We start from the raw sequence: 13431 nt of genomic DNA, 5'->3' as shown, positions 1-13431 counted from the left end.
TGACCGGAATAAAAAGTGCGCCTGTTCACTACACTCTGCTTTCCTGCACCTGACTTCACCTCTGATACACACTCCTAACAATGGGTGGCATCTACAATTCACTCAAAAGGCAAAGCACACCGGGAATTATGCTAATAATTATGCTTTACACTGTCAATTTAACACTGAAAAGTGTGGAGCCGCATAGACACTGGAACAGTGTTGATTTAATAGTGGAGAATTTGCTGTGGACTTATTAAAGAAACATGATCACAGGAGTAACTTTTTGCAATGCGGTTTTCTTTTATTGCAACTGGAAGACAATACAACACAGAAACTTTATGTTAGCTTTTTGTTTTCTTCGGAAAAACAAAACCATTTTTTTTTTAAACAAACATACTTTCGTCATAGTAATGGACAAGGTGATATTTACATGAATTGATGAAGTAGTTTGTCTTTGGCAATATGAATACACGTCAAGGAAATACAGAACGCACCTACGGAAGTCGGTCTCCATATTAACAGATCAGATGTAAGGTCATGCCATCAAGACTACATGGTTCAAAAACAGGACACAGAAACGATCGGTAGCATGTTTTTACAGAACACCACCTACCTGGTATTTACATAGAAACTACATGGTGACTTTTTGGTATTTTGTTTCTTTGTTACCAATAACAGTGGCAGTCATTTCAGCGATTAGCACAACTACGGATCCTTTGAAACCAAATAGTAGCCGATTCTTTTGGAATTTGTGCCATAAGTGCCATAAGGTACCATGCAGTTTCCATGATTACCAGGTGAAGTGTACTACAAATAACTTGAAACTGACGATCCATTGCTCTTTCTTCTCCTCCTCCTCAGAAAACCCCTCCAAACAATAAACTGAAAAATGGCAGTTGAACAGACATAAACCAAACAAAATATCAACAAAAAACACAATGAAACAAATAAACATTTTTTTTTGACTCATCAATATATCATTATTTGCCAGGCTAATTTTGACAGTTCATTAATAATAATTCATATTCAATATTTTGAGAACACGTCTTCCTCCTCCAACATTGTGGCACCTGAAGGATTGTGATTGGAGGAAGAGTTATCTAGTGACTGTTATCGTCCAAGGAAGGCTGTATTCCTCAAAGGATAACGTAACAAACAATGGGAATAAATCATATAATATATTTATCAGTTGAAGATACATTGACATACGAAGCAGTCTAGTAGACAGAAGCTCATCACAGGTATCAAATGATACCTTATTTCCCATATAGCGCTCTACTTTTGACCAGAGCCACATTGGGTTAGTTAGCTCTGGGTTAGCTCAGGTCAAGAGTAGTGCACTATGGGATATAGGGTGTTATATTCAACTAAAAATGAAAATCATCCCAATGAGCAATGATCGGTAGCAAAAAAAATCCAAATAATGTGGTAGGTTTCAACAAAAATCAGTAGCACATAACGCAGAAAGGGTATCTGACAGAAATGCTACAGCTCACTGGTCATTTTTTGTCTTGACATACAGATCAAATATGTGTGTCATCAATTTCAGGTAGATAAGGAATTATTACAGGCTTTGGCACTGAACTTAGACAATATCTTTATTTTAATATCTTAGTGCAATCTGGCGAGATAATGTGAAAATATGCACTATAGAGTTTGTATTTATCTTGCCATCGTACTGTGTAATTTACTTTATGTTATTTTCATGTGCAACGAGTCTATGGTAGCCTGCCTAATAATACTGACAAGACCTGAAGAGTTGCTAGAGTAGAAATGGCAAAAACACAGCGAGACATAAAATAAACCCAAAACAACAACGACATAAAAACACTTACTCGGTTAAACTCTTGTGTCATTGAAAAATGGAAGACCCTGAAATATCAAAGACGTCTAAAATCTTAGAAAATAAATAAGTGATGGAAGAACAGGCACAGAGAAGGGGGGGGGTATGGGGAACAGAAGACTGACACTCACTACCTAACCTCTCTTTTATCACATGGGCTCCAACATTCTGCCGTCAGGGAGAACCCATCAGACACAGTAGTCACTATACAGCCATGCTGGAGGACAGAGGTACGCTGAAAGTTTGGTGCTTTCAGTCCACAAATAACTGATCTTCATGCCAAGAAGTTTTTAAAATGTTGTCTTTTCTAGCATGGCCATCTAGCGACTACATACAAACACTGGGACATTCTGGTTTTGTCAACTATGGATGAAGGGAGTTGCTATCTATCCCTGTATCCACGGGTGGAGCGAGTTATCCTCATATTGCAGAAAGAGATTTGCCCCACAGACCGTCTTTTTGTCCCTGAACAAGATGTTATTACTGTATTTTTTCAAAGCCCACGTTAAAACAAAGATGAGTAAGGACGACAGGAAACAAATCATCAAGTCAAAAAGAAGAAGACAAAACAGCAGAGAAGGATTCTACACCTATGGGCGCAGAACTTCGAGGCAGAACCTTTTTGTTCGCTAGGATACTTATATGAAAATAATTCATGCTTCATGCTAAATACATTATTTACCTAACATGAACTTTGTCTGAATAGAAAACAGTTTTTTCTCTTTTTCTTTACAGAACCCATGCAACACGATTTGGAAAAATCCTGCTGGCTACATTGCTTAAAAAAAAAATCAAAATCTAGTTTTACTTTTTATACAGTGTTATCCTGACTGGATGAAATTGCTTTATTACGTCATGAGAGTGGGTAAGTAAACACAAACAAAAAAAAACAAACACAAAAATTAACAACTCCACAGTCATATCATTATTCTTCTCACACAAAATATAATTGGCAGGTTCCATAGCATCATTTCCTTTCCAACCAATGAAGGTATTCAGGTGTTTGTGCCACAGGAAAAATATCACTACATCATGTCACTGGATTATAACGCAATGATTCACGTTGATTGCTTTCATAAAAGGACACAGGCAGTTTTGAGGTTATCTTGACATATTATCAGTTATTTCCCTCTCTGATAAGCGCTTGCTAGACTATTAGCTTATGGCTTTTAGCGAACTAAATTAGTTTACATTTAGAGAACACCCTGTCAAAATAAAACAAGCCTTTCCTACATCTAACTTGTACCAGTGTCCTTCATCCCACTACAGTCCTACAGTCAACCATTAAGGTGAAAACATAACTGTCCCCTTCGCATTGGCACGCTAGCTAGCGCTGGTGGCTAAATGTGATTAGCGGTCAGAAGGACAGTTAGCTAAGCAAGTGCTACCATCATCACTGGGCTGACCAAGAGATTCTCTTTGGCACTGTCCCAACACTGACACACATAAACTGACTACCTAGTGTCTCTTCTATGAGCTTGGCTACGCTACTGATGAGTGTCTCTTCTATGGGGTTGGCTAGGCTAATAGTCACTAAAGCTAACAACTTCCCGGAATTTCATGCAACATTTTTTCTGTGGCAGCTTCCTTGCACACAGACAAGACAGAGTTGGCAAACTGGGTTTTATATATATATATATTTTTTTATAGCCGCCTTTTTAGCACCGGAAGTTCCAAGGCAAATTAGAATGCCATTGTTTTTGAAAGTTTGGTACCCAACACAGGGGATAGTTTGCCAAACTATGTTTATCTGTGGCACTCCTATCCATGTCAGCATATACCTGTGTTACTTCAGTGGAATAGTTGACTAATATAAACATTGCTTTAGCCAGTAGTATAGCATGTGGATTTGTGCTTGGTTATTGTGACATTTATGTATATGGTCACATCACTGAAATATGCAGCCCATAGACATCAATGCAGATCAAGTTAAGATCTGACCCTGAATACTAACTTTATTTCATTTGATTGATGTATATCACTGTAAAAACAAAATAGTCCGTGATAAGCACCTCATAATAACGTTTTACCTGTAAATTCTACTGAAGTAACAAGTTATGAGCCTGTAGAAATGTACTTAGTGTTAGCTGCATCTGATGAGACTGTAAAGGGCAATAGCTGCAGAATGGGTACATTTTGACATTAACAAGGTGATCCCCTATTCATACATCCAAGCCAATCCACGATGGGGCAGTTTTTCAAAAAGCTAATTTTTTTCTCTCGCTCACTTTACTTTCAGCCAACGGAAACCTGCTAACTTAGCTGAATATCAGAAAAAGGTTCATCTATGGCTTTAATCTCCTTTAAACAAATAAACAATTATTTTTAAAAAACGTAAAGAAAAGAAAAGAAAAGAAAATCAACCCTATAGACAGTAACTTTAAATACAGGAAAACAAAGTGATTGTTTTTTATATTGCCACAAATCATTCAGAATTCACCTGATATCCTGAAAAAAAGAAAGCATACATTTCTATATTAAAAGTGATGTTTTGTATTTCCGTTCTCTCTATCTCCTTTTTTTTCTTTGAAAATCTTCACTCTCTCAGCTAAGTCTCTCTTTCTCTCTCAAGTCTCAGGGGTCAGTTTTTCGTGGGTTCTTTCTGCTCTTTCTGGCCCTTGGCGGTTCTGTTAGTGATATTGTTTAAGCAGGCGCGGACGCCCGCCAGGTGGAGCAGCGAACCCGCTGCCTCCTTCATCTCCTCGTCATCGCTCTCTGGCGGCTTTTCCGTGCGCCGCTTTTTCAGCGGGAGCGTATCACTAGCCACACCCATCCGCTGCTTGGCTTTCAGGAAGTGATGCCGCTTCTTGTTGTGCTGCTGGCTGGAAAGGGCGGAGTCTATCGTGTCTATGGGCCAATCGCGCGGCTCTTCCTTCTTGATCTCCAGCTGAATCTTGCTCTTGTCATCTTCATCATCCTCGTCGTCGAAGTCTGAATCGTTGGCGACATCCCGGGCGACGGGGCCGTTGCTGCGGAGACTGGAGTCGCTGGTGTAGTCGCTGCCGTCATCCGATTGGTTGGTGCTGTAGGTGTGGTCCTCCTTGGGGTCGCTGCTGACCAACGGGGAGTCGCAGGCGGGATGGCTGATGCTATGCTTCCGACAGCCTCCGGACAGCACAGATCTGGAGAGAGACAGAGATGAAATGCACATAAATACACTGAAGCCAACCGTAGATACACTGATGTCAACATTAGACACACTTCACAGCTACCTGCGTTTGACTTATGTCACACAACACATACACGCACACGACACACACACACACACACACACACACACACACACACACACACACACACACACACACACACGCACACGCACACAAGCTTCAGTGAGTACATCAGACACACAGAGCAATGCTAGCTGTGACCGCTAATCAGCGAGTCATCAGCTAATTCAATTAGACTGGGCTCATCTCCGAGTGGCCACTTCAGAGACCGGAGTACAGAGCTAAAGAGCTAATGCTACGTGGATGATTATTCTAATGGATTTATCCCTACACTCTGCCATCAGGTAGATGTGGGAATCGTGTAATGCAAAGTAGCTCTATTTGCTGTGCATTTTTGGAACAGCTGTGATTTCAAAATAAAACCTGTGACAAATCAATCACCGTCTCGGGATTAATGAAGTAACATTCGATTTGAGTCGATTCACTTTAATTCAATTCAATTCAGCGGTGTAGCTGGCTGTTAGCACTATATATCCTACATTGGTGATCATCATAATGTCATGTCACCTTGTTGGTGTCGTAACAACTTTATGAAGTGTTATAACTGTTGTATGAATACTGTGTGCTAGAGCGCTGAGGTGGGTTAACAGTGAAGTGGTGTCATTAATTATTATAAACGTTATCATACTATTTTCGTTAAGGCAATTCCGTTCTTTCCTATAAAGGAATAGGTATGTTGTAAATGAACTAAAACTTCAACAAAAGTGAACGATCCCTTGATGCTTTTCCATTCTCCTATAGCTATTACAGCCCAACCAGCTAAGTTAAGTCAAAGATGTTCCCTCCATCACTCTGCATCATGTCATGCAGCTTCCCAACTAACTCTGGCAAGTGTGCATGTTGTTAAAAGCCCAGCTCTGAGTGTATCTGGCCATCCTGGCTGCTCTGTGCATTTAAACCTCATGAATTATAGGAGGAGCACAGCAGTCTAAGACAAATCCTATCTATTATTCATGTCAGTCAGTCAGTCACTCACCCTCTCTCTCTGCTCTGACTGAGTGTGTTCGTCTGTGTGCCTGCATGAAAGACACAAAGAACGGATGGGGAAAGGCACCTGTTTATGTGTGGATTCTGTCTCTCTGTGTATATACTATGTCAAACTACACTGCTGTGGTACCACAGTCTTTCAAATCAAATTTTATTGGTCACATACACATATTTAACAGATGTTATTGCGGGTGAAGCGAAATGCTGAGCTATAATGTTATCGTTTGTGTGCAGCTGTCAGTTGTGTCCCTACCTACCACTTATCCCAGAATACAGTTTGATCTATAACACCGAGCTAGACAGAGCTCAGCTGGAATCACTGTGTTTCCACGTGAGGCTGTCACCGCCTCAGGCCAGAACATTCTGTGTGTGAGAGTGTATAATAGCATATGAGCATCTGTGTGTCCTGTCTGAACATGCAGCTTTCACCCCTCCTAAATGTCTGTCCCTAACGCTTCCACGCCATCCCTTGCATGAGTGTGTGTGTCTGTGTGTGTGCGACTGTGCATATATGTGTGTCTCTCTCTATGGCAGGTATACCAACCTGACTGCGGCTGTCCTGCTTTCTAAGGGGTTGATGGGCAGTGGTCGTATTCCTGGGTAAAGGCCCTGACTCATCATCCTGGCTCCGTTCCGGATCACTCCCTGAGGGACTAAAGATAAAGGGAAGAGAGAGGCGAGAGAGAGGGTCAGTAACACACACACACACAAACAGTGCATTCAGAAAGTATTCAGACCCCTTGACTTTTTCACATTTTGTTATGTTACAGCCTTATTCTAAAATCTACACACAATACCCTATAATGACGAAGCGAAAACAGGTTTTTAGACAAATAAATACCTTATGTACATTAGTATTCAGAACCTTTGCTATAAGACTCGAAATTGATCTCAGGTGGATCCTGTTTCCATTGATCATCCTTGAGATGTTTCTACAACTTGATTGGAGGTAAAGTCAATTGATTTGGAAAGGCACACACCTGCCTATATAAGGTACCACAGTTGACAGTGCAAAAGCCAAGCCATGAGGTTGAAGGAATTTTCTGTAGAGCTCCGAGACAGGATTGTGTCGAGGTACAGATCTGGGGAAGAGTACCAAAAAATGTCTCCAGCATTGAATGTCCCCAACAACACATCATTTTTAAATGGAAGAAGTTTGGAACCACCAAGAATCTTCCTAGAGCTGGCCGACCAGCCAAACTGAGCAATCAGGGGAAAAGGGGTTTGTCAAGGAGGTAACCATGGTCACTCTGACAGAGCTCCAGAGTTCCTCTGTGGAGATGGGAGAACCTTCCAGAAGGACAACCATCTCTGCAGCACTCCACCAATCGGGCCTTAACGGTAGAGTGGCCAGACGGAAGCTATTCCTCAGTAAAAGGCACATGACAACCAGCTTGGAGTTTGCCAAAAGGAACCTAAAGACTCAAACAAGATTCTCTGGTCTGATGAAACCAAAATGTAACTCTTTGGCCTGAATGCCAAGCGTCATGTCTGGAGGAAACCTGGCACCATCCCTACAGTGAAGCGTGGTGGTAGCAGCATCATGTTGTGGGGTTTATTTTCAGCGGCAGAGACTGTGAGAGTAGTCAGGATTAAGGGGAAAGATGAACAGAGCAAAGTACAGAGAGATCCTTGATGAAAACCTGCTCCAGAGCGCTCAGGACCTCAGACTGGGGCAAAGGTTCACCTTCCAACAGGACAACAACCCTAAGCAGACAGCCAAGATAACGCAGGAGTGGCTTCAGGACAAGTCTCTGAATGTCCTTGAGTGGCCCAGCCAGAGCCCGGAATTGAACCCAATCGAACATCTCTGGAGACATGAAAATAGTTGTGCAATGACGCTCCCCATCCAACCTGACAGAGCTTGAGAGGATCTGCAAAGAGGAAGGGGAAAAACTACCCAAATACAGGTGTGCCAAGCTTGTAGAGTCATAACCAAGAAGACTCGAGGCTGTAATCGCTGCCAAAGGTGCTTCAACAAAGTACTGAGTAAAGTGTGTGAATACTTAAGTAAATATAATATTTCTGTTTTTTATTTTTAATATTTTAGCAAAAAATTCTAAAAACCAGTTTTTGCTTTGTCATTATGGGGTATCGTGTGTAGATTGATAAGGGGGAAAAAACAATTGAATACATTTTAGATTAAGGCTGTAACGTAACAAAATGCGGAAAAAGTGAAGGGGTCTGAATACTTTCCAAATGCAGTGTACGTATGAGCTGGTTAAAGACTTCATTTACCAAATACCTGGGGGTGGTGATTGACGATAAGCTGCAGTGGAGAGAGAACACCTCCATGGTTTTTAAAAAGGCTCAACAAAAGCTACTCCTTTTAAGGAAGCTCAGATCCTTTGATGTCTGCTAAAAAATGCTCCAAAGGGTAACATCACTAAGGTGGATGCATACAGGCTAAACTAAATCATCAAGGAGGCTGGATCTACCATCGGCACCCACCAGGACAAACTAGACCCCATCCTGGATAAGCGGACCCTCAAAACCTCAGGAGTATAGAGGCCAAAACTTACCAACCCCTCCACAGTCTCAGCCTGGAGCATCGCAGTGCGATGGCAGACAGATTTAGTTTACCCAGGTCCAAAACATATATATATATTTTTTTTTACCATGTGCTATGAGGCTTTTTAACACGAACACTTAGTTTTTTATCAAATCAAATTGTATTGGTCACATACACATGGTTAGTAGATGTTAATGCAGGTGTAGCAAAATGCTTGTGCTTCTAGTTCCGACAGTGCAGTAATATCAAACAAGTAATCTAACAATTCCCCAACAACTACCTAACACACACACATCTAAAGGGGTGAATGAGAATATGTACATATAAATATATGGATGAGTGATGGCCCGAGCAGCATAGGCAATGTGTAATAGATGGTATAAAATACAGTATATACATAGTGTATGAGTAACGTAAGAAATGTAAACATTATTGATGTGGCATTATTTAAAGTGGCATTGTTCCATTTATTAAAGTGGCCAGTGATTGGGTCTCAATGTAGGCAGCAGCCTCTCTGAGTTAGTGATTGCTGATTAGCAGTCTGATGGCCTTGAGATAGAAGCTGTTTTTCAGTCTCTCAGTCCCAGCTTTGATGCACCTGTACTGACCTCACCTTCTGGATGGTAGAAGTGTGAACAGGCAGTGGCTCGGTTGTTGTCCTTGATGATCTTTTTGGCCTTCCTGTGACATCGGGTGCTGTAGGTGTCATGGAGGGCAGGTAGTTTTCCCCCGGTGATGCGTTGTGCAGACCGCACTACCCTCTGGAGAGCCTTACGGTTGAGGTCGGTGCAGTTACCGTACCAGGCTGTGATACAGCCCGACAGGATGCTCTCGATTGTGCAAATCTGTAAAAGTATGTTAGGGTTTTGGGTGACAAGCCAAATTAGGCGCTGTTGCGCCTTCTTCACCACACTGTCTGTGTGGGTGGACCATTTCAGTTTGTCTGTGATGTGTACACCAAGGAACTTCAAACTTTCCACCTTCTCCACTGCTGTCCCTTCGATGTGGATAGGGGGGTGCTCCCTCTGCTGTTTCCTGAAGTCCACGATCATCTCCTTTGTTTTGTTGACATTGAGTGAGAGGTTGTTTTCCTGACACCACACTCCTCACCTCCTCCCTGTAGGCTATCTCGTCGTTGTTGGTAATCAAGCCCACTACTGTTGTGTCGTCTGCAAACTTGATGATTGAGTTGGAGGCATGCATGGCCACGCAGTCGTGGGTGAAAAGGGAGTACAGGAGGGTCTGAGCATGCAACCTTGTGGGGTGTTGAGGGTCAGTGAAGTGAAGATGTTGTTTCCTACCTTCACCACCTGGGGACGGCCTGTTAGAAAGTCCAGGACCCAATTGCACAGGGCAGGGTTAAGACCCAGGGCATCCAGCTTGATGATGAGCTTGGAGGATACTATAGTGTTGAACGCTGAGCTGTAGTCAATGAACAGCATTCTTACATAGGTATTCCTCTTGTCCAGATGGGATAGGGTAGTGTGCAGTGTGATGGTGATTGCATCGTCTGTGGACCTGTTGGGGCAGTATGCAAACTGAAGTGGGTCTAGGGTGGCCGGTAAGACGGAGGTGATATGATCCTTGACTAGTCTCTCAAAGCACTTCATGATGACAGAAGTAAGTGCTACGTGGCGGTAGTCATTTAGTTCAGTTACCTTTGCCTTCTTGGGTACAGGAACAATGGTGGCCATCTTGAAGCATGTGGGGACAGCAGACTGGGATAAGGAGCGATTGAATATGTCCGTAAACACACCAGACAGCTGGTCTGCGCTCTGAGGCCGCGGCTAGGGATGTCGTCTGGGCCAGCAGCCTTGTGACGGTTAACACGTTTAAATGTTTTACTCACGTTGGCCATGGAGAAGAAGGGGGAGGGGGGCGCAGTCCTTGTTAGCGGTACGCGACGGTGGCACTGTATTATCCTCAAAGCGGGTAAAGAAGGTGTTTAAATTGCCTGGAAGCGTGACGTTGGTGTCCGTGACGTGGCTTGTTTTCTTTTTGTAGTCCGTGATTTCCTGTAGACCCTGCCACATACGTCTTGTGTCTGAGCCATTGAATTGCGACTCCACTTTGTCCCTGTACCAGCATTTCGCTTGTTTGAGTGCCTTGCGGAGGGAACTACACTGTTTATATTCAGCCATATTCCCAGACCTCTTTCCATGGTTAAATGCGGTGGTTCGCACTTTCAGTTTTACGCGAATGCCGCCATCCATCCACGGTTTCTGGTTAGGGTAGGTTTTAATAGTCACAGTGGTGTCACGACTTCCGCCGAAGTTGGCCCCTCTCCTTGTTCGGGTGGCGTTCGGCGGTCGACGTCACCGGCTTACTAGTCACCACCGATCTATGTTTCCCTGTTCGTTTTGTTTTGTCTTAATTATACACACCTGTTTTCAATTCCCTGATTATGTTCCTTATTTAACCCTCTGTCTTCCCTTTCTGTCTTGTCCGTGATTGTTCATGTTTAGTGGTTGTTGGAGGTGTTTCTCCCAACCCTGTTATTTTGCTGTGGGAGAATTTTTGATTGTGGTTTTTTGAGTAAACACGTTTGTTTGCACTTATCCCTGTGTCCTGCGCCTGACTCCGCTACTTCTCCAAACAAAAGCGTTACAGAATCCCAGACCTTTTTAATGGAGTCAGCAGGAGCAGCCAGCCCTCCTATCCCAGTAGAGGAGCGCGTCCAGCAGCACGCAAACATGTTACAGAGTCTCGAGACAGCCATGGATCGCATGCTGCAGACCATGGAAAGATGGGAGAGAAGAGGATTTCCCTTTGACCCAGCCACACCACCGCCACCCGCACCTCTACCTACACCCATGCCCACCCATCCGTTGTCAGGATCCAGTGGGATTCGGCTCTCGCTCCCGGGAGCGTATGACGGAACAGCTGCCGGGTGCCAGGGGTTCCTACTCCAGCTGGAGCTCTACCTGGCAGCTGTCCAGCCGGCCCCTTCGGGACGCGAGAGAGTGAGCGCCCTCATCTCCTGTCTGACTGGTAAAGCCCTGGAGTGGGCCAACGCCATCTGGGGAAGGGAAGGCCTGACTCTGGATGACTACGAGGACTTCTCTCGCCGCTTTCGGGCAGTATTTGATCATCCACCTGAAGGGAGAGCGGCGGGGGAGCGCTTGTTCCATTTAAGACGGGATGAGGAGCGCTCAGGAGTTTGCGCTGGACTTTAGAACTCTGGCGGCGGGCGCAGGATGGAATGAGCGGGCCCTGATCGACCACTACAGGTGTAGTTTGCGAGAGGACGTTCGTAGGGAGCTAGCCTGCAGGGACACCACCCTCAACCTGGACCAGCTGGTGGACTTATCTATCCGGCTGGATAACCTGTTGGCCTCCCGCGGATGTCCGGATCGGGGTCCGTTAGTTCCATCCCCCAGCCCCTTAGACCCAACACCTATGGAGTTGGGAGGGGCTGCGACGAGGGGGACCGGAGGGGGGACCATACCCTGCACTTGCTGTGGCCGCAGAGGGCACACTGCTGGTCGGTGCTGGGGAGGTTCTCCAGGAAGTCGAGGCGGCAGGCGGCACACTGGTGGTTCATCTCAGGTGAGTAGGCACACGACTCACCCAGACCCCCCTGTTGCTCACATGTGGTTATAGGATTTCCGGGGTTTTCCCCGCATTCCCAGCATAAGGCGCTAGTAGATTCAGGCGCAGCTGGGAACTTTATTGATCGTTCCTTGGCCCATAGATTAGGGATTCCTATTGTTCCCGTTGATGTTCCCTTCCCTGTATGTGCCCTAGATAGTCGTCCTTTAGGGTCGGGGCTAATTAGGGAGGTCACAGCTCCCATTGCTATGGTAACGCAGGGGACTGCGGTTGAAAATTAGCCGGCTGGCTTTTACTGAAACGTTGATTAATGTGCACTGTCCCTGTAAAAAAATTTAAAAAAATAAAATACTAATAAATAAAATAAACTCAAACTCATGAGGAGAGAATTAGTCTCTTTCTGATCGACTCTCCTGCGTTTCCCATTGTGTTGGGTCTTCCCTGGTTGGCTTCTCATGATCCTACTATTTCGGGGCAACAGAGGGCTCTCAAGGGATGGTCCTGTCAGTGTTCAGGGAGGTGTGTAGGTGTTTCCTTAGGTGCCACTACGGTGGAAAGTCCAAACCAGGTTTCCACCATGCACATTCCCCCCCGAATATGCCGATTTGGCAATCTGTAAAAAGAAGGCGACACAATTACCACCCCATCGACCGGGGGATTGTGCGATAAATCTCCGGGTGGGCGCTGCACCTCCCAGGAGTCATATGTATCCTCTGTCACAGGAGGAGACGGCGGTTATGGAGACATATGTCACCGAATCTCTGGGACAAGGATACATTCGGCCTTCCACTTCACCTGTCTCCTCGAGTTTCTTTTTTGTGAAGAAGAAGGATGGAGGTTTATGCCCGTGCATTGACTATCGAGGTTTGAACCAGATTACGGTAAAATACAGTCACCCGCTGCCTCTCATCGCTAGTATGACAGAGTCATTGCACGGGGCGCGCTTCTTCACAAAATTGGACCTCAGGAGCGCGTACAACCTGGTGCTTATCCGGGGAGGGGATGAGTGGAAGACGGCATTTAGCACCACTTCTGGGCACTATGAGTACCTCGTCATGCCGTATGGGTTAATGAATGCTCCATCCGTCTTCTAATCCTTTGTGGATGAGATCTTCAGGGACCTGCACGGGCGGGGTGTAGTGGTGTATATAGATGACATTCTAATATACTCCACTACCCGAGCTGAACATGTGTCCCTTGTACGCATGGTGCTTGGTCGACTGTTGGAGCATGACATTTACGTCAAGGCGGAGAAATGTCTGTTCTTTCAACAGTCCGTCTCCTTCCTAGGGTACCGTTTTTCCGCGTCAGGGGTGGAGATGGAG

At 44.7% G+C, this 13431-nt stretch overlaps 1 protein-coding gene across 5 annotated transcripts in view; it reads right to left on the bottom strand.

The window, feature by feature from the left end:
- Positions 1-258: 258 nt before the first annotated feature.
- The window catches only part of foxn3 (forkhead box N3), a 122238-nt gene continuing 109065 nt past the window's right edge, over positions 259-13431 (bottom strand). For 4 of the 5 annotated variants that reach the window (XM_014196326.2, XM_014196371.2, XM_014196335.2 and 1 more), the window contains exons 5-6: positions 6587-6695; positions 259-4947 (exon numbers count right to left, since the gene is read on the bottom strand). In XM_014196326.2, the coding sequence (XP_014051801.2) occupies positions 4407-4947; positions 6587-6695 (650 nt within the window). In that variant the 3' untranslated portion in view covers positions 259-4406. Of the gene's footprint in view, positions 4948-6031; positions 6072-6586; positions 6696-13431 lie in introns of all 5 variants that reach the window. The other variant, XM_045718432.1, reaches the window with a different exon arrangement.

The sequence above is a fragment of the Salmo salar genome, chromosome ssa01, assembly GCF_905237065.1.
Source record: "Salmo salar chromosome ssa01, Ssal_v3.1, whole genome shotgun sequence".
Lineage (NCBI taxonomy): Eukaryota > Metazoa > Chordata > Actinopteri > Salmoniformes > Salmonidae > Salmo > Salmo salar.
The sequence above is the reverse complement of the archived record's forward strand: the minus strand, read 5'-3'. Positions and strand labels throughout refer to the sequence as shown.